This window comes from Gordionus sp. m RMFG-2023, chromosome 1 (assembly GCF_954871325.1).
Source record: "Gordionus sp. m RMFG-2023 chromosome 1, tfGorSpeb1-WG-v2, whole genome shotgun sequence".
NCBI classification, from domain to species: Eukaryota; Metazoa; Nematomorpha; class Gordioida; order Chordodea; family Parachordodidae; genus Gordionus; species Gordionus sp. m RMFG-2023.
The window spans coordinates 77299918-77325179 of record NC_088775.1 but is presented as its reverse complement, the minus strand read 5'-3'; the positions used below and the strand labels follow the sequence as shown (position 1 = coordinate 77325179).

The 25262-nt window shown below is 26.1% G+C and overlaps 1 protein-coding gene across 4 annotated transcripts in view; it reads left to right on the top strand.

The window, feature by feature from the left end:
* LOC135930994 (peroxidase-like) overlaps window positions 1–15518 on the top strand; it is a 28321-nt gene extending 12803 nt beyond the window's left edge. For 3 of the 4 annotated variants that reach the window (XM_065467831.1, XM_065467832.1, XM_065467830.1), the window contains 10 exons: window positions 300–497; window positions 1684–1785; window positions 4827–4952; window positions 5659–5779; window positions 6431–6643; window positions 7875–8092; window positions 8490–8652; window positions 11031–11212; window positions 14445–14550; window positions 15389–15518. In XM_065467831.1, the coding sequence (XP_065323903.1) occupies window positions 300–497; window positions 1684–1785; window positions 4827–4952; window positions 5659–5779; window positions 6431–6643; window positions 7875–8092; window positions 8490–8652; window positions 11031–11212; window positions 14445–14550; window positions 15389–15452 (1493 nt within the window). In that variant the 3' untranslated portion in view covers window positions 15453–15518. Of the gene's footprint in view, window positions 1–299; window positions 498–1683; window positions 1786–4826; window positions 4953–5658; window positions 5780–6430; window positions 6644–7874; window positions 8093–8489; window positions 8653–11030; window positions 11213–11832; window positions 12053–14444; window positions 14551–15388 lie in introns of those variants that run through there. The other variant, XM_065467833.1, reaches the window with a different exon arrangement.
* The last annotated feature ends 9744 nt before the right edge of the window (window positions 15519–25262 follow it).

Genomic DNA, 25262 nt, shown 5'->3' with positions numbered 1-25262 from the left:
GTTTATAAATGAGGTAAAAACTTTTGAAAATTATTTGGATATTTTTGGATCTGGTATATCTATTATAATCAATTTTCTAAATTATTTTTAACTAGAGACAAAAAAAGAAAAATATTTTTGCTCAAAAGAGGACATTTTTTATAAAGCCACGTGGGCCCTATAAAGATATTTGTTCTATCTAAAATTGAGGTTATGAACAATATCTGTTTTAACCTACCTGTTATTTAGTCCCAATATCTTTTACTATTTAATAACCTAAATAATTGAATATTTATAAAAGAATATCTATATTTAAAAAGGTTTTAAATACCCTAGATTAAAGTGTTGTTTAGATGAGAAGAAACATAATCCAAAAGATCGAGAATCTAGAAAAAAAATGCATCCATATTGTTATGGCTTGAATTTACCCGTTGATGACCCGTTTTATAGTTATTATGGAGTCCGATGTATGGAAGCGGTAAGATCTTTGCCTGGAGTTGGTCTTTCTTGCAATTTAGGTATATATTATAGAGCCCTGAATAAGATTAGATTTTATTTTAGGAAATGTGGCATGAATGGCCATGTTTTTGCTTTTTTGAAAAAAAGGTATTAAAATTTATGTTTAACCAAACAAATTTTATATCAATGTGTAGCCTAAATATTAATCTTTAAAATAAAATTAGAATCAAAGCTATATGTCTAATAGTTTATGAGCTAGATGAGATTATGTGAAAGTTGTTTTTCTGGCCAGTCAAAACATAGTATGTATTGACTGGCCATATACTATGTGTTAATTGGCCATAATATATTATTTAAGAATTTTATTGTAAATATAAAATAATACAATATGAAATACTTGTAAAAGACTTATATTGATATTTCTACATTTTTTAGTTATATAAAAAATTAATTATACACTAATTTAATTAGTATTAAAATCTCAATTTATTACCGCATCTATTTAATGATAATATTATAAATTAATATCTTAATTATCATTTTACTAAACATTCTTAAGCTTGTTCATCATTTTATTTCACCAAATGTTGTTTTGCAAGAGCTTTTTATTTTAATATGAATATGTGAATGAGTATTATTATTAAACGCCTTATATGTCTATTAAATAAAGCTTTTAAAGTCTAATTTTTTGTGTGAAAAATGCTAAATGCCTAATGATAATATATATATAAAATATCAATAATCTAAATTAGTAATATTTTCACCAAACAAAAAAATGTGTAAGGTGATTTTTCCAGAAAGAGGTACTAAAAACAGTTTATTTGAAATATTTTTTTATTGAATTGCTATATTCAATAAATGAACTTAGGTAAGGTACATATCATAAATAAACACATTTTGACAAAAGTTAAAGGGTGGTGGCCAGTCCTCAACCATGGCCGTTTATGGCACATTTCCCCTATATTATTTAGGTGGAATTAATTTAAGATGATTAAATAACTGGAATTATGTCAGCCTTTTTTTTAATAAACTAGATCGGTTGTTATTCTCCTTTTTTTTTATGATTGAAGCAAATAAAGTCATTTTTAAAGAAAGATTAGACATAAACAATACTTATTAAATTGGAGTTTTTTTTTACTGAATCTCAACTAGAAAGTCAAATATATTTAAAATATTTAGAAAGCTTAAAGATCTTTTAAAACCGTAAAATCCAAATTATCGATAAGCATTTTTTTTAAATAAAAGGTGTAAGGGAACAGGTCAATCAATTGTCGAATTACATCGATGCGTCAACAGTCTACGGAAACACAATCAAGGAAGCCGAAAATGTTCGACTTTACCAAAATGGTATAATTAATATTTATTTTAAATTCTTGTAAAAAAAACAAATTTTGAAACTTTTTTATATAAATTTAAATAAAATATTTGAAGATATAGTCAGGGAATCCGAGCCATAATAAATATCGGTTAGTAAGAATTAATAAATGAACCTTTAAAAACAAATCTGAACTTTCGTAATCAAATTTTCTTTAGAATTGTATTGATATAAGCATATCAAATTATTTATAATTATGCATAAAGCAACGAATGTCTATTTTATTTAATGCATAAGGAAATACAAATGACGCTTATACAATTAAAATATTTGTAAGTGTCTCCTAATCAAATTATATCTTTAATGGAAACTATAATGTTTTTTTTTAAATATGAGAACACTTTTATAAGCTAACCTGGGAGCTGGCACCTTCAGATATTGCAAAAAACATAAAAACGATGACTGATACTCAGGGTTTCGAACCGAACTGAACCAAACCGCCAAATAGGAATGATCCGTTATGATTTTCTGAACCGTAACCTTAACCGAACCGTTATAAAGAAAATATAAAAAGAGAACGGTTTTAAAAAATAATTAATTTTAAATTATTAACCTAAATTTGAAATTTAATTTTTCGTGGGCATTTTTTAAATTGGTGATTTCTTATCAAATTAAATATTTTTATATTATCAACATTATATATCAATCAATACCAAGTTTATTGTTTTTTTCTTAAAATACTTATTTTATTAGAGATTAGGCAAATTATCTGTTAATTAGATAAGATATCTTAAAATCACACATAATTATTCTTGGCTAAATTAACAAGTTTATATATATAAGTTATTAATAAGCTTTTATAATAATTACTTGCTAATAATTTAGGAAAAATTAAATAATTCTACTATCAATAACTAACATCTAATAGAAATCAAATACTTTTTACATTCATTTTTATAGTTTATTTTTTATCTCATTATAAAAACTTGGATCATAGAATTTAAATGACAATAAATAAAATGGTCAGCAATATTTTAATGATATAATAATTTTTTATTTATAATCATATTATTTTTTTAAATTCAGAATTCTAATTTTCATTTAAGTCATTATAAATTATTTATTATTAAAATAATATTTTTAACATTTGAAGAAAGAGAGATCTCCAGAAAACATTTTTGTAAAACTTGGAACTTGATACAAAGTCTAAATAATCAGAATATTGAAATTCTAAATACTATGCCTACATGTTCATATTCGAAAGATAATTTAGATGATGATTTTGAAGATTTATTAAAGTCGCATGAAAGTCTTAATAAGAATAATTCTCAGGGCATAGAAAATTGAAATAGATTATATAATTCGGTCATTTGATAATATAGAGAGATTAGAAAAAGATACTAATCTTTTGAATTATTTTGAAAATGTAAAGAATAGTATGCCAGAACTTTATAAGTTAGCTATAACTGTGCTAGCAGTTCCAGCAACTTAGGTATCCGTAGAAAGAGCATTTTCTAGCCTTAAGTTTATACTCTCTGCGCAGAGAACTAAATTAAATCCTGAAATATTAGAAAATATTTTAGTTATCCGTTAGTATACATTTTATTATATTTATGCGTTATTTTATTCATCATTGTATTTACGCATGTTTGTTTTTATCTTATTTATTTATGAAATAAAAAAAATTAATTTGTCTAATTTATAATTACTAAGCTTAATAAAAATATTATTAGATAATCATGGTTAAATTAAATAAGAAATTATAAATTAAAAAGATTTTTCTCTAAAATTAATATATACATGGTTAATAATTAATGTTTTTTTATGTCTAATTTATAAAAACCGGAACAAACCGAAAAGAACCGTTATAAATTATAAACCTAACCGAACTGATATGAATTTTTTTTAAAAAACCGAAATGGAACAAAACCTTTATAAAAGTTTAAACTAAAAACCGGAACAAACCGAACCGTTATGCTTAACGGTTCGAAAGTGATACTGGACCAGTCTAAATTGACTGATTAGTAAATCTTTATAAAGTTGATAAAAAGATCAAAATCGGTTCACAGATCTTTTTAGAAGTTCGGTATGTCGGGTGACAAATATTTGGATGGTTCAGGTTAGGTTTCGGTAAATAATTTAATATCGGTTTTATAAATAAAATTGTTAAGCAAATATCTTATCTTTCATAAGATAATTTTACAAAAATTAACTTCTAATGAAAACAAAACATAAATAAATTAATTTTATCCCCGAATAAATAAAAATTTAAAAAAAAGAAATAAACCCTCAATGGCAGACAAACTATATTTTAAATAAAATTTTGGATCGAAAAAATGGAAATTGTATTTACGGAAAAATACTTAAAATATTATGTGCCAATAGGGCTCTGCTAAATCACAAATTTTTTTACTAATCTAATTCGATTTGCTATAAAATTGATTATAATCGATACCGATCCAATATTTATATTTATTAATCATCTATTCTTAAATCAATGTTAAATAAAATATTTTTTCCCAAATCAAGATTTTGGTCATTATTATCTAAACCTCGTGATCTTGCCCACAGATGTCCAAATCTTACTGTTATCTGTGAGCAAAATATTTAAACTTGGGTTATTTACTTTTGGCCAAAATTTTGGGTTGTCTGCTTTCAAAAGTCGGCTAGAACAGCCTAACACTTGCTAGATATGACGTGTAAGATTTATTTAAATCCTTTTCTTTTGCATATAATATAGCAAAAATAATATCAAATTTTAGCTTAAACTATAAAATAATTCGATTTTTTTAAAACATTATAAAAATTAAATTTGATTATTTTTATTAATATAAGATTAATATTATTATTGTATATTTATATATACAATTATAAAATAACCCAAAATAAAGTATCGGATCGTAAAGGATCTATTTTTTAAAATACAGGCTCCTATCCGATATTTAATATTGGCACAGCTCAAGTGCTAAAATAATTTAATTTCAAATTAATTAAATTAATTATAAATTTAAAAAAAGTTTTTTAAAAAAAATAAATGATGCAATGCCGAGTTATAAATAATTTTTTTATAAAGGTCTACTCAAGACGCAACGGCATCCATTTGACCCAAGCAAAAAGGATTTAATGCCTTTGTCAAATGGTACTGTGATAGAAGAATGCCTTATTCAGAGCGTTAGGAAGCACCCATGCTTTATGGCAGGTTAATAATAAAATAATATTTAAAATAATATAGTTAATAATTCATTTGAAAGTTAGGTCTTCATTTTCCTTCTTTTCAGTTAGACGTAGGTTCATGTACCTTCAAAAAGTAGAAGAAAGGGATTAAACAATTACTTAAGCAATATGTCATAATATTCGTTAAAAATAGTGTTGTTAAAAGGAAAATCGGCTAACTCAATATTTTAGCAGAAAAATATTACCTAAGTCTTGAGATTTCGTTAATAGACGTCAAAATATCATTTATGTGAAAAATCTTCAGGCTTGCGTAATATCTTATTTAAGTTTGCCTTTTTTTAAAAAATCGGCCTAAAACGAACTGTTTAACAACACCAGTTAAAAAGTAAGAAATAACATTTCATTTATTAAATACATATCTCTCTCTTCAATTTATCAAAGTTAAAAAAAATGATTATGTCATCATTTCATATAATAAACAAATTCAAATATCCCTTTAATATAAATAAAATCACTACAAGAAAATTTGAATTTTCCCTTAGACTCTCTTAAGGACTTAGAAGCAGACTTCCACCCAGCCTAATGATTTCATTTATATTCTATTATTACGATTCCATTAACTCAATCTTTAGTAAATTATTACAGGTGAGAAAGATATAATGACAACATAATCTGATAACTTTTTTTAAAAAAATAAAAAATACTAATAAATATAGTAATATTTTTAATAGGTGAAATGCGAAGCAACGAAAACCTACCATTAACCACTATCCACACAATATTCTTTCGCGAACATAACAGATTAGTACGTGAAATGTCAATCATAAATCCGGATTGGAATGACGATAAATTGTAATTTAAAAAAAACATTTCTTTTAGACTGAAAAGTGGGATTATTTAACAGTTAAGCGATTTCAAATTTTTTTAATGAAAATCAATTTTTTTTTATTAAAATCAATTTTTATTTAATTAAAATCAGATTATTATCATGAATAAAATTAAAAATATAATTAATATTAATAAAGATATTGATCTCATAAACATAAATTAAAAATCGATCAGATGTTTAATCGTGTTAGATCGATCCTACTATGAATCCAGTAAGAATTAAAGGTACATTGGAGCCAACCTAATTCATTTCTTCTCTCTTTTTTCTTTTACTTTTTTTGTTATAAACAAAATGTTTCTCTATCATAGTGTATTTGACAGTGCCCAATATGTTACTTTATAGTTTGATTAATTATATATGTGAAGCGATTTATAAATGTATTTCACACCTTGTGTTTAGAAATTATCAAAAATTTTTCTATAGAAGATATATTATAGTAATTCTCGATTAACGGTCTAAGAATAGGTGGAGATGATACCTAACTTTTTCTTCCCCTATATAAGTTTATTGATAAAAATTTAACATCGATTTACGAAAACTTTTAGAAATTATCATACTAAAATATAAAAGATTAAAATGCATTTGTAACTTTTTATAATATAACAAAATTTAAGATTTGAAGAAGTCAGGAGGATAGTAGGGGCAATGATGCAATACATAGCTTACAAAGAATATTTACCAAAATTTTTTGGTGAGCAAAACCTGGTTAAACATAAACTTGTTTTGGCCGACTCTGGTTATTTTAATGGCTACGATGAGAATGAAGATGCCACTACCATTAATGCCTTCAGCTCTGCTGCCTTTAGGTTCTCTCATTCCTTATTGAAGTATATTTTATAAAAAATAATAGAAATTTTAATTAATATTAAATAAATGAAATAATAATATAATATAACAAGCCCTGTAGATTAGGTTACAAAATAATTCTTTCAAGAGCAGTTTGGGGTTAAACGGCGGACTCTTTTAATATAGATATTTTATATACATTTCCAGAATAAATATAATAGTAATTTTTTAACAATGCGCTTAGCCTATAAATTAAACTCTTTTTCATTCTTTCTTATAATTTCAGAACTTGGGATATAATATTTAGGTCAAAATGGAAATTTAAAAAAAATATAAGGGCAAAAAATACAAAAAAGAGATACATTACAAAAATATGCATGGCAAAATGGTGTGTTTATAAAAATACATATTCTTTTGAAATTTCATTAAAAAGGCTATAAGCGTCTGTTCATTTACTCTGCTTTTAGCCCCAGCCTCTTTAATCTATTTTTTGAGATAATATATTTATATTTTACCAAAAATTCTATTGATAACGAATTTATCTTTTAGTGTTCATGGAAATCTCAAATCATTGAACACATAAATTTTTTTAAAAACACTTTAATACCGTGAGGGTGATCGATCCTAAAAATATTAGTAATATATTTCCTTCCTTTTCATTTTTTTCTATCCATATCACAATTTAAAATGAATTTATAAAATAAGAAAACTTTTTTTAAAAAAATAAGGAGGTAGGAAAGATTTAGGGGAGACTATGGCTATTCGAACATTTTTACGAAATCGGCTAGAACTCCTGTGTTTTTTTTAGATATTATAAAAAACAATATATGAATAGTTGCTTATAAATATATTCTATAATAGAGCCCAGGAAAAGTTATTTTTTCTCTCTAACTTTTTTACCTCGAGTTACGAAAAATCTATTGAGGACTATATTATAAAATGAAAAAAAAAATTAAATTTTCTCTTTCACATATCAATAAAAATATTTTGGTAGTCAAATGAAATAATTTTAAGAAAATATTGCTATAACTAATCATTTATAACCAGTTATTTTTTCTGAAAAAGGGGGAGGAAGAAGTTTATATATTTCAAAAAGGAATAATTTGAATATAATTTTTAAAAATTAGGGTCTCACCATAATTTTCAAAAATTTTTTATGCCATTTTTTAGAAGAATTTGGATTAAACTAGTGAAAAAATATTTTCTGATAGAATAAAATGATCTAACAATATCCTATTTTGATATGATTCTTTACCATTTTTTTAAAAAAAGCGCCAACATATTTCGGGTAGGTCACTTTAATTACCATCTTTCGACCACACCTTTGAGAAAACTATTTTTTCAGCCGGAATCTCTGTATGGAGACATATATCCACATGGAATAGATCCTTTGTTGAGAGGATCGACTAGTCAATTGGCTCAAGCGCTGGATATCAATATAGCCGTGGATGTTAAAAATCATCTGTTTCAACCAGAAGATTTAGATTACGGTAATAATGTCACGTTATCATGTTTTCTTATCGCTTTAAAAATCTCTCTTTCTTATAGGGTTTTAAATAACATATATTTATTTTAAAAAACTTGAAGTTTAAACTTTCTATTTTTTTACATAAAAATTGAAATATTCATTTACCATCCACAGACTATCTAACGACCCCCCCCCCTCCCCCAACCCTCCACCACCATTTGTAAGTAGTAATATTTTAATTTGTTCTTTTATAAACTCTCATCATACCAATTCTTAATATCAAATTTTCTATTTCTACTTTGAATTATCTACTATTTTTTGACATCATGACATTTGCAAATTTTTAACCTGTAAATATCTAATTTATAAAATATTAAATGAAGTATAATTGATATATTTTATCACTAACATATTATAAGGCATGGATCTAATGTCGCTCAATATAATAAGGGCCAGGGATAACGGAATAGCTCCTTACAATGATTGGAGGGAGTATTGCGGAATGGACAGATTAGATAGTTGGGACGACGCCTATGACTACTTTTACCCTGAGGCAGTCTCAAATATGTCTTATGTCTATGGGTTTTGCATTTATATACTTAGTATATCGTCCCATATTAAAATGCAATTTTAGAAATGGTTAAATGTACGTTTTTTTAAAATTTGGTTATTAGGATGTCTTGTAATTTTCATCGATGACTTTAAAATTATAATGCGCATTGTTTTAAAAAAAAATGGAGATAGAACAACATGCTTCCATAGATTTAGTGTGGTTAAAAGGATTTGGGTCAATTTTTTTTTAAATGTTACGATTAAGATTTACAAACGCACTCCCAATTGTGTTTACATTTTATCATAGCTAAATGTCTCGTGCGAAGATATTTATTTTGAGCTCTTTTAAATTTTTATAAAATATCCTTAGATCCCTAGTATGAATTATGGAGTGTAATATTTAATACTGAGGCGTCACTAGAATTTTTTGCAGAGGCTTAAGGGGTATTTTTTTTAAAATGTTTTAACCATATATACCAATATTTATTAAAATTTCTTTGCTTCCAATCTTTTTATAACTTATTAAACGGCATTCCTAAATTTGTTTTCAATTTTTTATTCAAGGAAACCTAATGTAAATGTTTTAAAAATATTCAAAAAAAAATTTGGTTACGTTTCTAATCTATGAAAAAAAAGTTATTTTGTATTTCGATAAAATTTACATTTTTGAATTAAAATTTTTGAACAATAGACTAAAAAATATCTAAAACTGTAATATTTAAAATTCTATTTAATACTATAGAAAAATGTGTATTAATCAAAAATAATATTTTAATTTTATTCTGCACTATATTTTAGGATTGTTAAAAAGTCTGATTCGGGCCGAGTTTTAAAAACGACCCAATTAAGATTTTAGCCAAATTAGTATTATTAAATATAGAAATTTTGCTCATAGATGGTAGAAAGGTTGGATCTCTATTTGCCAAATCTCAAGGAGTACATAAAATTATTTTTTCTAAAATCTTAATCGGATCATTTTTAAAAATAGACCCGAATCGGGCTTTTTAAAAACCCTACATACTCGTATATACAGGAATTATACCGTTATTAGTAAAAAAAATATATCGAGAGAATACAAGATTTTTAATATTTTGTTCACTATGACCTAATAATATTTTAATAAACAGTTAATAATAATCGGACATAATTATCCCGGACTAAAGTTCCCATGAATAAAAATAAGAACAAAAATCTCTTAAAACTTGTATTATTTTTTTTTTCTATTAAATTGATTTTACAATTATTATTTTCAAGGGGCAGATGTGACCCAGATGTTACAGATCTGGAATTAGTTTAATTAAATTAAGTTGTATCATTAAATTTCTAATTGTTTCTTGCCTAATTTAGAAAATGTTGACTAGTTAACTTTTGTCCCTTTGAGGAATAAATGTCTGCATGATTATTTTTCTTGAGTAATTATGTTCGAGAATTTTTGTTTGAGTGAGGGGGGGGGGATTTGGGAATAGAATCAATTTAGTCTAAATTAAGTTTGATTTATTGGGTGTAGATACTTCTAGTACGCAAAAATTACTGAGATATTTTTGAAACTCTCGTAAATTTTATGTATAAACATAATTTAAAATAATAGATATTCATTTTTATTAAAATTCATAAATAATACCTTTTATTAGGTTAAGCTGCATTGTTTTAATGCTTCTAAGTTTAAATCTTGTAATAATTTATTTTAAAATTAAAATATTTTGCAAATTTTAGAAAAGGAAATTTCAAAATAGCATATTCTAGCCAGATTTCAATATTATTATCATTTGTCTCAAAATTCTTCTTGCATGTGTCCTTCTCTATTGGCGACATTATATATTTTAAATCATTGGATTTATAATGCAGCTTTTGAAGTATAAATTTTAAAATTAAGTTAATAAAGATTATAATTTTAATAATTACTTATTAAATTCTAAATAAATTTTATTATTTTTTTATAATATACTATATATTTATTACATTAAATTTTAAAGTAGCAAAGTCGCGCCACTGCTAAGAAGGGGTGCGCTACTGTTATCTCTGTTTTTTTTAAAGTAACGTGCTATTGTTAGCTACCGCTTTACTTTAAAAAAAGTAGTGGACCATAGTAGCATCCTACTTAAATAACTCTGCTCGAACCCCCAATAGCATCCCCCCAGTGAAGCCACTGGCTCAATTTATTAATATTAATTATGTTTGAAGAATTAATTATATAACTGCTAGGTCAAGGTTTAAAATTCCAAGTGACAACTCAATAATAATCTATTTCTATAAAAGAATACTAGGAAATAAAATTTTAATTAGTTGAAGTGCCTATTTCCACGTAACCAGATTGCTTTCTAGTTCTTGACCTATTATTTACAAATTATATAATATTTGCGAATTAATAGCTTTTTGAGAATTTTCAATAAATTTGAAATTTATTCTAGCGATGTAGACGATATTGATTTATGGATAGGCGGGATATCGGAAATGCCGATGGAAGGTGCTTTGATTGGCCCAACCTTCTCTTGCATAGTGGGCATTCAGTTCAGGAAACTCAGGTTTGGCGATAGATTTTGGTTCGAAAATGAATACATTCCCGGCGTTGTTGAATATCCATTTACACCAGGTTTTATGAATTAAAATAATTTTAACTTTATAATAAATCTTGGCATGTTTGTCTTTCTATTACAAATTGTTTTTATAATATAAATATCAAAAACATTTTTATCCATTCTGTAGCTTCTCAATTAGAGATTTGTAATAAAAAATTATTTTATCGGCCCGAGAAAAAAATTAGCCGGGAGGCCGAAAAACCATTAAATCTTTATCGGATTTATATTGCCAAAATTAGATCGGTCAGAAACAATTTTGATATATTAACATAATGTTTCATATTGATTTCATATCACTTTCTCAGTTATTTCGAAATATAATTAGACTTTAATTCTTCATATTTTACTTAAAACATTTATTAAGTTATATTAAATGTGAGGATTTTTATAGGAGTATCCAAGATTTCCCTAAGAGGATACTTATGAGGTTTTGCTTTTACAAATTCGTCCCATATAGCATGTCCGGTTTTAGATCAACTTATAGTACTTATTTACATGAAACCATGTAGATATTCGTTTCATACATATTATATGACTTATTTTATTTTTCATTTTAATTTTCCTATTTTTCTCCCTATTGGCAATTTTTACAATTTTTTTGAATAATATTTAAAAAATATAAAATATATGACAGATAATCTAAGCACTTAAAGATGATACTATTGCGGTGATTTAAATGAAATAATACTATATTATATTTATAATTAGTCCTGTGTGACGATTTCGCAATCGATGGCGGCGGTATTTTTTCATCGGCGTTGTTCGGCGGCAGCGGCACGATATTTATTAAAAAAAGATTTTTTTTAATGAATTTAATTTATAAATCAATGTATTACATTTTTTTTATAATTTATTTAGGCGCTCTTTTTGGGATATTATGTTGACTGAGCAAAATATAGCATTCTTGTTCTAGATTACTAATATTGTTATAATCGTTGCTTGGAAGGGAATGTTTACGAGCTTTACCTATATAAGAAACTTGAATCTCACTCTGTGCATTTCTATTAAGCTAAAAGTTTTAAATGTCTAATTAAAAATTGCAATGATGTTGAATTCGAATTTAAATATTTTTCGCTCTATTAGATTTCATATTTATTTTATACATTAAAAGATATTTAAAAAACATCAAAATAATTAGAGCTGGAATGAAACAAATAAAAAATTTGATTTAGTTTTGACTTTCAAAGTTTTACATAATTAATTTAATAAATTATATATTAAATTTGTACATTAAAAAGATTAGAGCTGACAATAAACAAACTAAAAATATAGTTGTTTTGAACTTTCAAAATAAAGATTAATAAAATAATTTAACAAACCAGTTAATAATTTAAAATCAATAATAATAAACTATAATACTAACCTAAGAGCCATTTTTTATCTCTTCAATTGTTGCTACATCTTGGTGTTGGCTTAAATATTTTTTAGATTTTAAATGGATTTATTATTATTAACTTTTTTCTGATATTATATGAACATTAACTAAGTGCCGAGGTTACTTGTACTTATATTTTTACTAAAACATTTTATTTCATAACTTTATTATAAATTATATATAAATATAAGTTTAAAATAAAAATAAATTACTGTGAAAATGTATTAAGTTTATCAGAATCTTTCTAATCTTTTTTCCCCAATTTTAAGCAAGGTTAACAATAAATATAATCAGCCATTATTTTTACTATTTTTATTCTTCAAAATAAGATTTCCAAAGTACTTCCAGACAAAACTTGCTTTATGATTAGTAGAGAGAATTGTTATTTCATAATTGTATGGGTGTTTTAAACCGTGCAAGTCCATAAAAATAATTAATATGTATTGTTCGTGGAAATAAAATATGATGTAAGAATAAATGTAAATGATATACACTATTCCATTATATCAATAGAATATAATTCATATTTTAATTTTTGTATCATAATAATTTAATATGTAAATTAAACAGCATTCTAAAAATTATACACGCACGGCGCCGCCATAAAAAATTAAACAGCAGCGAACCAGCTCGCTCTGATGATCTCAATCGGCAGATATAAAGCCCCATAAAAATTTCAAGGAATGATAAATTACCTAATTAAATAATTAATGTTTTAATATGAATATATAATTATATTCATAATAATATTTTATGATTTATAAGGATTCTAAGGCACAGTATCCACAGTAGATTTTAGATATCAAACTCGAGGAATCATGCTAACAGGAAAAGGGCTTTAATCGTTAATATTTTTATCTATAAAAAATATATTTCAGCAATGCATTTTTCTTAAACTTTACAATATTTTGATAACAAATATGCTTTTGGTAATGTCAGAAACAGGAGGAAAAATTTAACAATGTATCATATTAAATTTAGATGCCCAACAAAAATTTGGGGTTTACATGTTCACATTCACATTACCAAATAAAAAGTAAACAAAAATATACAAAGGCTGAATCCTTGAACTCTTTAACCTTGTGAGGCTTACCTTGCCATAGAAGAAATTGAATTAATGAAAGATTGAGGCTTAGATGTAATTCATATTATAAATATTATAAGCATTTCCAGCATGTCAAAAATAATCACCAATAAAATAGTTCTCTAGATTTTCAATTTTACATTATAATAAAGGAAAGAATTTAAAGCATCTTCCTAAGGTTAAAAAATAAAATCGACTCGGGTTTCCATGCGAATTATTTTTGCAGGGGTTCTATTTAAATAGGATTTTCTCCCCGGCAATAATTTTCTTATATATTATGTATTTCTATTTCTATTTCCTAATTTAATTTTTTTTTAAATAATATGGCGTGTAAAATAAGAAAAATTTTATTGTGTCTCAAAATTTTTTAATAAAAATATTACTGTAGATATAATTTGTAAATTTCATTAGCTTAAGATTTTATTTTATTTTACTTATATTTTGGTCACTATAGTTATAGGGCCAGCCTAAAACTAAGGTTATTGCCATCCTACCAGATGGTTGTGTCGTTTAAGAGTATAACATTATTATATATCATGTCAAAAATCGTGCGTTGCAAAATAAAACTAAATTGTGTCCATTTACGATATTAATTGCGTTTAATGAAGTTTATTCAAAATAAGTTGTGTTAATTAATGCTTGGCTTGCGGCCAGCCTCATGGTTTTAATATTTGTTATATAAATTTTAAACAAATTTGGTGATATTACATGTAAGTATACATTCATCAAAATCAAATTTCTCTTTAATATTTTTTAGCATTTTATTAATAATTTTATATTTATACAGAACAATTACAGGAAATACGTAAAAGCAGTTTGGCCAAGGTTATATGCCATAACACAGACACATTTTTCAATATTCAGAAGGATGTCTTTTTAACGCCAGGTTTTAGGTATATTCTTTTACCTAAAAAAAATATTAATTAGAAGAAAGGAAGGAATTTGTTAATTTGAGGTTTAAAGTGAAAATGTAAATTTCGAAAATTTTGATAGATCTATAAAAAAGATGAGTTCATCAATTTAATTTATTTTTAAAATCAATCATAGCGCTAAAATTGTGGTAATATGATTGTTTATAAGAAATTGTCTAAATTTCATTATAATATAGATTAGTGATCTGCATTGGGCCTAATGTCTCAAGCCAGACCAGGCCCAAATTTTTCTAGAAAAAATTTGTCCTGCCTTACCCGATCCTAAACGAAAATTTTTTATTTGTCGCGAAAAGCCCGACCCGAAATAAAAATAATTAATTTAAAACCCGACCTTGCCCAAAATTTTTAAAAATATATTAGACCCGACCCAGAACCGAATAGACCGGCCCGAGCCAGGCGTCTAGTCGTAATTTGTAGATCTCTAATAGAAATATATAATCTGTTTATTCCGATACATTCACTTAAATTTAATGCTAATCCGAGCGTTTAAAGGGAAAAATTGAAATATTAAAAATTATAATAGATAAATAATCAATGTAATTTATTTTTAAAGTCAAGAGTATAACTTTAAAATTGAATAATTATCATGATCCATAATTTTAAACGCATAAATTTTATATCATATTCCTTGACTAATATCTCAATAAACTTTTCAAATTATTGCTATAATTATAAATGGGCTTTAAAAAAGTTTATGTTATGACTACTTTGCGACTTATATTAAATACTATATGAATTTAGGTTAAATATTTCTAATTAGAATAATACAGAATTATTTCATGAATAAAATTATTTTTAGGAATCCAATGATGTCTTGCAGAACTATTGGGGATATAGATCTCACTTATTGGAAAGATAACTGAATTATTAAAAAAATTGACTCTCGAATAAGATTCACATGATCTATCTTTTCAATGCGATATTCATGGAATTAGAAATTTTTGTTATCCTATCTAATTTTTTTTGAAAATATATAATGTATTTGTATTCTAGACTTATTCATTATAGTAAATTATATAAAAATAAATAAAAACATTATATACCAATAGAATAGTATCGTTCATTAATGTCAAATGTACCAAGTATTACTATTAAATTGAGATTACAACATATTATTTTTAAACTTCAACGATAAAATTTTGGAATATAATATATATTAATGAAGTTCAACTACAATTTTTTTAAAGATGGATTTTTAATAACTGTTCGATTAAAATTCCTATATTTGAAAATTAAAATTTCGATATAATTAAAACATATATATTTATGAATAAATAAAAGTTTTATTCCTAAATTTAAACTAATCCGTTTTTCAAGGTTAATATACATTTGATATTTTATAGATAAATTAATTAAAAATAAAATATAAATGTACGAAATAATTAGTTATTCTAATATAATATGCTAGTTATACTTAATGGATAATAATTAAGATAATGAACACAAAATATAATATTTTAGCAACGCTCGCAACCAAAATATAATTTGATGTTATTCCTGAACTCTCTGTCCAATACAAAAAACGTGATGAAACCCAAGGAGTTGTTGACTAACTCCAAAAAATTGGCAACTGTAACTAAATCCCTGTAAAGACAAGTCCGAGGTGAGCAGTGAAAATAGTTGTATGTAACGGATATGAACGAAGATGGTACTGTTAAAACGAAATACTGAAATATTAGGATCATAATTATAAATGTCAATCGATATTTATTTATATTTTGGGAACTTTCCATAATAGAACGGAACTCTATACGATACTTCGATATCTTGGATGTTTTTTTCTGAATTTCTTTGATATTCATTTCACTTATAGATGGCATGGCAATCTGGCACTTCTTTGATAAAGAGTTTTCAAAATCTTTATGATCAAATGCAGTTGAATCATCTAAATTATTTATTCTAACCTCCATTTTGATTGAACTGACACTTAATGATCGGTGTCTATTAAAATGTGTAGGATTGAGAACCTTAGAATCAGGAATTACGTTTTCAACACTTAATTGATTATTAGGTAAATCTTTGTTAAACTCGCTCGGACTACACATTGTAATATTCTTTGATCTCCCAATATGTTTTCTGAATTTTAAGAAGGTCCGAGCATTCAGGAAAAATAAAACTACCAAAGTTATATAAGTGAAAAGAATTTCTTTGGTTATTTCATAGATGTCAAAGGCTTTGGTCTTCTTATTGATTGTAACACGGTGATACTTGGTTAAAAATCGGTAATTAAATTTAGCGCCGTATACAGAGGACGATGACAAAATTATTGATACATTTTCAAAAACTGTATGTTCACTTACCTGGTACCATTTGTATAATGGAATCTGCCAAGCGAGACAAACTATGAATGTGATAAACAAAATAATGCAAAGGTTTTTTCGAGTGCAATAAAATTTGTGCCGTAAAGGGTGACATATAGCAGTGTATCTATCCAACGATAAGACTATAATGATAAATAGATTCGTTTTTTCTAAGACTGCCTTGATAGGAAAGAAGGCGTCTCCTATAAATTTCAAGAAACTAAAGGAGTCCCAATATTGATCAGACCCGAAATCACGGACCTTTAATTTAAAGCTCAAATATAACAAGAAGGGCCAGGGAATGCTGAATAAACAGAACAGGAGCTGTAAGGTTACGAGTATTCTGACGTAGAAATAGTATCGGTGAGCTTCTTTCTCGTGGATAAAATGATTTTTTATACTAAGCCATATTATTTTGAATTTACCTTTTAGATAGCAGTTTACATTATGAACTGAAGGGATGAACATTCCAAAGATTTTTAGACTCCGTTGATTTTGAATATCTATTTTGTCTGCCACATTTAAACGGTTGTTGATATCCCTGTCCAAAAATTTGTTTAATTTTATATTGATCCTTTGCTGGTTAGGTGTGAATATTATCGGGGCGATTTGATTTTGTTTAAAGTATTTTTTGACGTGAGAAGGTCTCTTGATAAATATTAAGGTCAAAGTATTTCCTATGATTCCGATTACAATAATTATAGGCGACAATATAGTGTAGAGTATCCATTCACTCTTGTTCAGTAAAACATTTTCACTATTTATAGTCATAATTATATATTATTCTACATATTTATTTGAAAAATTAATAATAAATGATATTGATGCTAATATTTATAAAGGTAAAAATTAATTACTTAATCAATACATTTCTGTTCAAAAATAATTACTCATATTATTTAAAAAAAATGTTTGTTAAGGATTAATCTTTTTTTATCGCAATCTAACTATAAGTATGGTATATATAGTCATAAAGAATTGTTTTAATAAACCTTTATAGCATACATTTTCAAAATTTCTTAATTTGTTAAACTAAATTACCTACTTATTACAAAAAATAGTTACGTAGGAAAATTATAAAAATGTTTATAATTTTTTAAGTTTTCCATCAGTATTTTCTATTTTAGAAAATTCTGGATTAAATAACCTATAAAACAATAATATCAATTAGCCATATTATTTTAGGGGATATATTTACATCGAAGTTATGATGTTTGTTGATAAATCTTGAAATAAAATTAGGCTAAAATTTAATATCTAAGAGGAGATGGATTGAAGTGTAGGATCAAATGTAAGATTGATATAAGAAATTCACACAAAGAGTGGTAGTAAGGTTAGGCTGAGTATAAATGAAAATGACTGCAAAGTACTGAGATAGCAAAAGGAATTGGGGAGGGAGAAAAGGGGTAACATTAATTTTCTGGGGCTGTAATGGCCTAGATATATGACAAAATATAATATCAATAAGGAGGCATCTATTAGGTACATAGGGGAATGAAGGTTTCAAGGGATCAAAGTGAAAAGAAAAATAAGGGGTGATTACATATTATTGTTTTGATTCTTATGTTTTAAACACTATGATTATGCTTTGTATGAATTTCATGACTAATCTAATAAAATTGATGATTTGTTTTTGGGAAGTACACAGCTAAAAATTCCTTACTGAAATGCAAGTTGATTCTTATGTTTTAAACACTATAATTATGCTTTGTATGAAGTTCATAAATCAACTAATCTAAGATGATTTGTTTTTATCTGGGAAGTACACAGCTAAAAATTCCTTACTGAAATGCGAGATGAGTTATTAATTATGGGTAATATCTCCAAATTCATATTGAGAAGTGATGAACGATATCATAAAATTTGGATTTTTTAGTATGTGGCAGGCTATATATATCTTTGAAATAACCTTAATAAGCTTAAAAAGATTAAGTCGAAAAATTAATATTTTATACAATACTACAAACTATAAAAACACAATGAAATCAACTAAATGTAAATATTTTAGTGTTCCTTATAGAAAATGAAGCAAGATCTCTACACATTTTTAAAAATAATACATTTGTCAAAGTTGGTAGAATTTAAGATTGGGAGATTAGAACCGTTGTCAAATAAAGAAAAGTTAGAACTAAATTATGATACTAAATCTTTATTAAATACTTAAATATAAAGTGAAAACATAATCAAAATAAAAGAAAAATAAAATTAATATAAATTAATTTTTTTTTTTATAATGAGATAAATAACAAATTTCACAAATTTTTCATTTACGAATTATAATTAAAAAATATATATAAACTATATATTAAAAATGAATTAAAAAATATGTATGTATAAAAGAGAAATGAAATAAAAAAAAAAATAATAAAATTTTTTAAAAAACCCTAGAGAAGAGTGAATGCTTAAGAAATTGGACCGGCAGATTTCCAGGATAATTAAAAAAAAAAAATTCGCAACATAATAATAATAATTATAATCCTTTATCAGTAAAATATCCACGATTATATTTACTTTTCTATCTTATTCATTTACATAGTCTTTACTCAAATATAATCTAATTATTCATTTCGTTTTTCTGTTAAACAGTCGATTTGAATATTACTTCTTTTTTCTTGATTTTATTTCAAAATAAATTTACATATTACAACAAATAATATTCTAACAGAGACTTGCAAAAATATCTATTACACAGCCGGTTCGGATTGAATTCTCTTAAGTATCCAAGTCCGGCCTGGTATTTGTTTGAAATTTATTATTTTGAATAACTTTGGCTGTATATTTTAGAAATTGTTTTAAAGGGAGATTGTAAATGTGAGCAATAAACGAATATTATACGCTACATTTTTTATTTTTAACTCATCATTTGATATATTTGAATTTATTTTTAAAATTTTTTTTGAATATTGTAAAATGCAGTATATTTAAAATCTCGTTATGGGGTTTATTTTTTAGTAAAATCTGGACTTGACTATGCTTTGGCTTGGACCTGCAGGTCTCTAATTGCAAAAACTCAATTCCTTAACCCTTTATTGCTACATTTCAACATTTAAAAAAATCCTCTATTGCTCACTTATAAAAATTTAAATAAAATAATCACTGAGATTGTTTAAAATATTATTTTTTGATATTTATTGAAATTTTATAATATAAAATACAAAAATTACAAAATAATTTATAACTGGGGGATGGACATATTTTTCCCACTGTGTATTATGTACATTATTTTTTGTTATGAAAAGAAAAATCAATTTCTTTTAGCGTTAATATAAAGCGAAACTTTACTAATAGAACATTCCCAGGATGTCCTAGAACATTCTCAGGATGTCCTAATATATTTTTCCAAGGGATTCCGAATCACTAGCAAGAATTTTTATAGAAATGTGATCCGATCCCTTTTTCCTTTTTCCTTATATCATCAGCGACATTTTTTTTATGAAATTTTGAAGGAGTCGATATTAGATTTCTTTGCAAGGATGATGATACACCCAAGTCAAAAATCTCTTTTGAGATAGAAGATTTTAGATAATTTTTAATCGAAATAGAGACCTCTTATATAATCACCAGAGCTGTAAAAACTTGGTGGGGGTATAGTAATTACCCTCCAATTTAATTCAATTAGGTTGTCCTCGACTTCCTTTAAGTATATTTCAAAAGAAGAATCCGAATCAGTTTAACATGTATCAGACAAGAAAATTTTTTGAAAAATTTTATAAAAATATAATATTTTTAAAATATAAATGTAAAATAAGCATTATTGCAGTGTGGGACATAAAATGACCCGATATTTTTTGTAACTGCCAAAAAAATAAACAATCATTTTTAAAAATATTGATATTTTAATAAATATGTAGAATATATAAATGTTTCTTATCATTTTTTATTTATCAAATTTACCAGAATTTTGCTAAAGTAAATTTAAAAATTTTATAAAAAATATTTTACATAAAATAAAATAAAATAAAATAAAAAGGTGGGATTGATAAAATACGAAACTTTTTGCGCACGAAAATATTTAAATAAACATAAATAATATAATTTTTTAAATGGGATAAATTTATACCATCTGTGTATTAAATAAAATAAAAAAATCAAGCCGGGTTAAATATGTCCCACCATGTATTAAAGTTCCTTTTTTATGTGGGACAAATTTCAACCGGCTGTATAATAAAAGGGTTAAAAATCGAAATAAAGCTGAAATTACTTTGCCACTTAGATTGCCTTTCATTCAAATGTTAAGATGAATATAAATAATATGAAATTCAATTTAGCTAAATCAATCAGCTATTAACAAAATCACTCCCAAAATTGGAAGCTTCCTAGTTATTACCTTTGCAAAATATAACAAAAATTAAATTTGATCAATTTTTTAAATCCGATTAAAATAAGCCTTATATATAATCGTTCAGATAATAAATGTTTAGAATCCTATCCTACATATTATTACATACTTATTTATGCTTTCATTCATCGATTTTTTAAATTTTATTTAATTTTTCTCTGTTTTTTTCCGTCTTTTAATTAATTTATTATAATATTCATTTATACAAAAAATTGTGATCGTTGACAGGAATGTTTGTTTATTTCATGCTTCAATTTAAATTAGAGGTTGTGTGGGAGCCGCATAAAATTCTCGTGACACAATGAATAAAGATGTGTCATGTCACGACTCACAACCTAAGTCTATAAAAATCTTGAATTTCAAATCTGTGATTGGGCGTGATGGGCATGAATATAAATTTTGCGCAAATAAAATTTAAATAAATTTTAGATTTAATTAAATTTTTAATTAAATTTAATTATAATAAAAAATTAATTGCAAAATATCTTTAAAAAGTAAACATCTTCCTTTCATTATAATAAGCATTTATTTCCCCTTAAGATACTACTTTAGGCTAATTCCAATGATTTCAATTTTATAAAAAATATTTTGTACATGTTTTTATTTATTTTTTCTTTATTAAAGTTTTCATATTTTGTCAATTAAATCCATAACCAGTAAAATCTTGTTTCTACCTGCAAGTTCGCCTTCTAGTGAAAGTTAGCCAATCGTTTACCAAAACCAAGTAAAGGGTGGAACATAAGGAAAATGAAAAATATTAGATAAAATTTCAGTTTTCATAATCGTGTTTAGGCAAAAATTTGCATTTCTTAAAATTAATGCAACCTCCTCCTAAATTTTATAATCTGTAAAATCATCTGAGAAATTAAAGTGTGTTAAATAATCTTAAAAATCTACGGATAAGAGCAAATTTTCACATTAAAAACTTGTTTTAAATAAAAAAATTAAAAAACATGACGCTTCTATAATTAGTATAGGACCAATGTTTGAACTTTTATATTTTCAATTATAAAAGCGCACCGGTGGGGGTCCAAAGCAACTATTTCTAAAAATTTGAGTGGGGATACTTTTTTTTCATATTTAATTCCTTTATTATTTTAATACATCCACCCATAACCAAATGATTTCTTGTTTATGATATCGGACTCGACCTTGGTATTCCGTTAATACATTTTTAAATTAAATAATAAGTCGGGGTCTTATTATTTAATTTTAATAAATTTTGGTCGATGTTTACCAAATTAGGTTGTGATCCGAGATTTCTTGTCATAAAATTATTTTTCCAATTTCGAAATATGTCCAAAAATATTAACCAAAAAAAATACAAAAGCTTAATTAATAATTGTATATTGCATAATATAAGAGACCATATATGGATATGATATATATTTCATATATATTTGTAATCTCTCGCAGAAGATTAAAAGATGTAATAGACTGCAAAGTCATCCCAGGAGAAGATATCACCGAGCAACACAAGCTACTAATCATGGATTTACAAATCTCAAATAAATCCACTCAAAATAAGATAAAACTGGAACCATGCATCAAATGGGGCAAATTAAAAACAATGACAGATGCCTTTCCAATCAATGCAAACATTGAAACAATAAATTGCTCACAAGTCAGTGAAAAAATATGGACAGACCTTTCATCCAGATTAATAGACACTGCAAAATCGACGCTAGGCTTGACAAGAGGAGGCAACAAATCACACAAAGAATTATGGTGGTGGAATCAAGAGGTACAAACCACTATACAGGAGAAAAAAGCCCTTTATAAAATATGGTACAAATCCAAAAATGCAGATGACAAGTCAAGATACAAAAAATCCAAGAGATTAGCTACAAAGGCGGTGGCTAGGGCCAAATCTATGGCATACGATGACATGTACGAAGATCTACATACCAAAGAAGGGCAAAATAAAATATACAGATTAGCCAAACAGCGAGAAAAGAACTCTAGGGATATAAACGGAGCTCCGAAAGTAATCAAAAATAAAGATGGGAAATTGATAATAAAGGATAAAGGAAAAAGAAATAATGAATAGATGGAAAGAATATTTTCAGGAGCTTCTCAACTTTAATTCCCACATATTGCATCTCGATGAACACTCCCCTTGTCAAAACCTTGTACAACCTATAACAGAACAAGAAATAATCACATGCCTCAAGCATATGAAAAACAACAAAGCTAGGGGTCCAGACGATATTGCAATAGAAAGCCTTAAAGCACTAGGAGATGATGGAATACATCTCCTCACAAATCTGTACAATAAAATACTTGGAAATGAAGAGGTTCCCCAAAAATGGAGGCAGAGCTATCTAGTTCCTATCTTCAAAAATAAAGGGGATCCACACAATTGTCAAAATTACAGGGGCATAAAACTAATGACACACTGTCTAAAACTATACGAAAAAATAATAGAAAAAAAATTAAGAGATATAATCGAAATAGGAGAGACACAGTTTGGCTTTATGCCTGGAAGATCAACAACCGATGCTATCCATGCAATTAGGCAAATGAGTGAAAAATACAGGGAAAAGAACAAAAAGCTACACATGGTCTTTCTCGATCTAGAAAAGGCCTTCGATAGAATCCCAAGAAAACTTATCTGGTGGGCGCTACGCCACAAAAAAGTTCCCGAAAAATATATAAGAATAATACAGGATATGTATATGGGACATACAACAATGGTCCGTAGCACAACAGGTACTTCAGCAGGCTTCACAATAGCCGAAGGAGTTCATCAAGGGTCGGCTCTCAGCCCACTTCTCTTCATTACAGTAATAGATGTATTAGCACAGTCTATACCTCAAACAGTCCCGTGGAATATGATATTTGCAGATGATATTGTGATACTTGCCGAATCCAAGGATGAAATGAAAGAAAGGTTAGTGAATTGGATAAATATCCTAGAAACGCACGGATTAAAAGTAAATAGAGAAAAGACGGAGTATATGGTGATAGGAGGAGATGAAACGGAGAGTATTGATATAAATGATTGGCAGATATCCGCAATTGAAAGTTGCAAATATTTGGGCTCCACTATACAAACAAACGGCACAATAGAAAAAGAGATAAAGAATAAGATTAATCAAGGGTGGTTAAAGTGGAGATCTTTATCTGGAGTGCTATTTGACAAAAGAATCCCACACAAATTAAAGGGAAAAATCTACAGTTCCATAGTACAACCAACTATTCTATATAGTTCGGAAACATGGCCAACCAAAGAATCAGACGAGAGAAGTCTACAAACTATGGAGATGAGAATGCTGAGGATGATTGCTGGGGTAACAAGAAAGGATAAGGTGCGCAGTACAAGAATACTAAATAGTTTAAAGGTAGTGCCCATTAAGACTAAGTTAATGGTAAACAGACTTAGGTGGTATGGGCACACAATGAGAAGGCCTATGAACTACATAGGAAATAAAGTTGAAAGTTTGGAAGTGATGGGCAAACGTAAAAGAGGAAGGCCAAAACTTCAATGGGGCCATAAAGTTAGAGCCAATATAAAGAAGTATAAAATAGATAAAAGAGATTGTATGAATAACATAAAGTGGAGAGAGATGTTGAAGGAGATTACCACCAGAAAAGGTGAAAGCTAAAGAGAAAAAAAAATATATATATTTGTATTAGATATTTCATATATGTTGGTATATTATATATATATTTATCAATATTATTATTATTAAATGATAAATGTCAATCAATTATTAATATATATTTAGAAACATAAAACATATTGATTTTTGTTTATATTGATTGATAAAGAATTAACGCGGATGAATATAATAATTGTAAAACAAAGAAAAGAATTTATATAGATTATTTTTATTTTATTATGATTTTTATGATTGTTTTATAAAAATATTGGAATTAATTTTAAAAAAAGTTATAAAATAAAGAAATGTTAAATAGTAGTAAAATGTTCAAAATTCTAACCATTAATATTAAGTTATAATAATAATCGGTGAGATTATTGAGAAATTATAAGTTGTAATCTTAATCGGTGAGATTATTGAGAAACAATA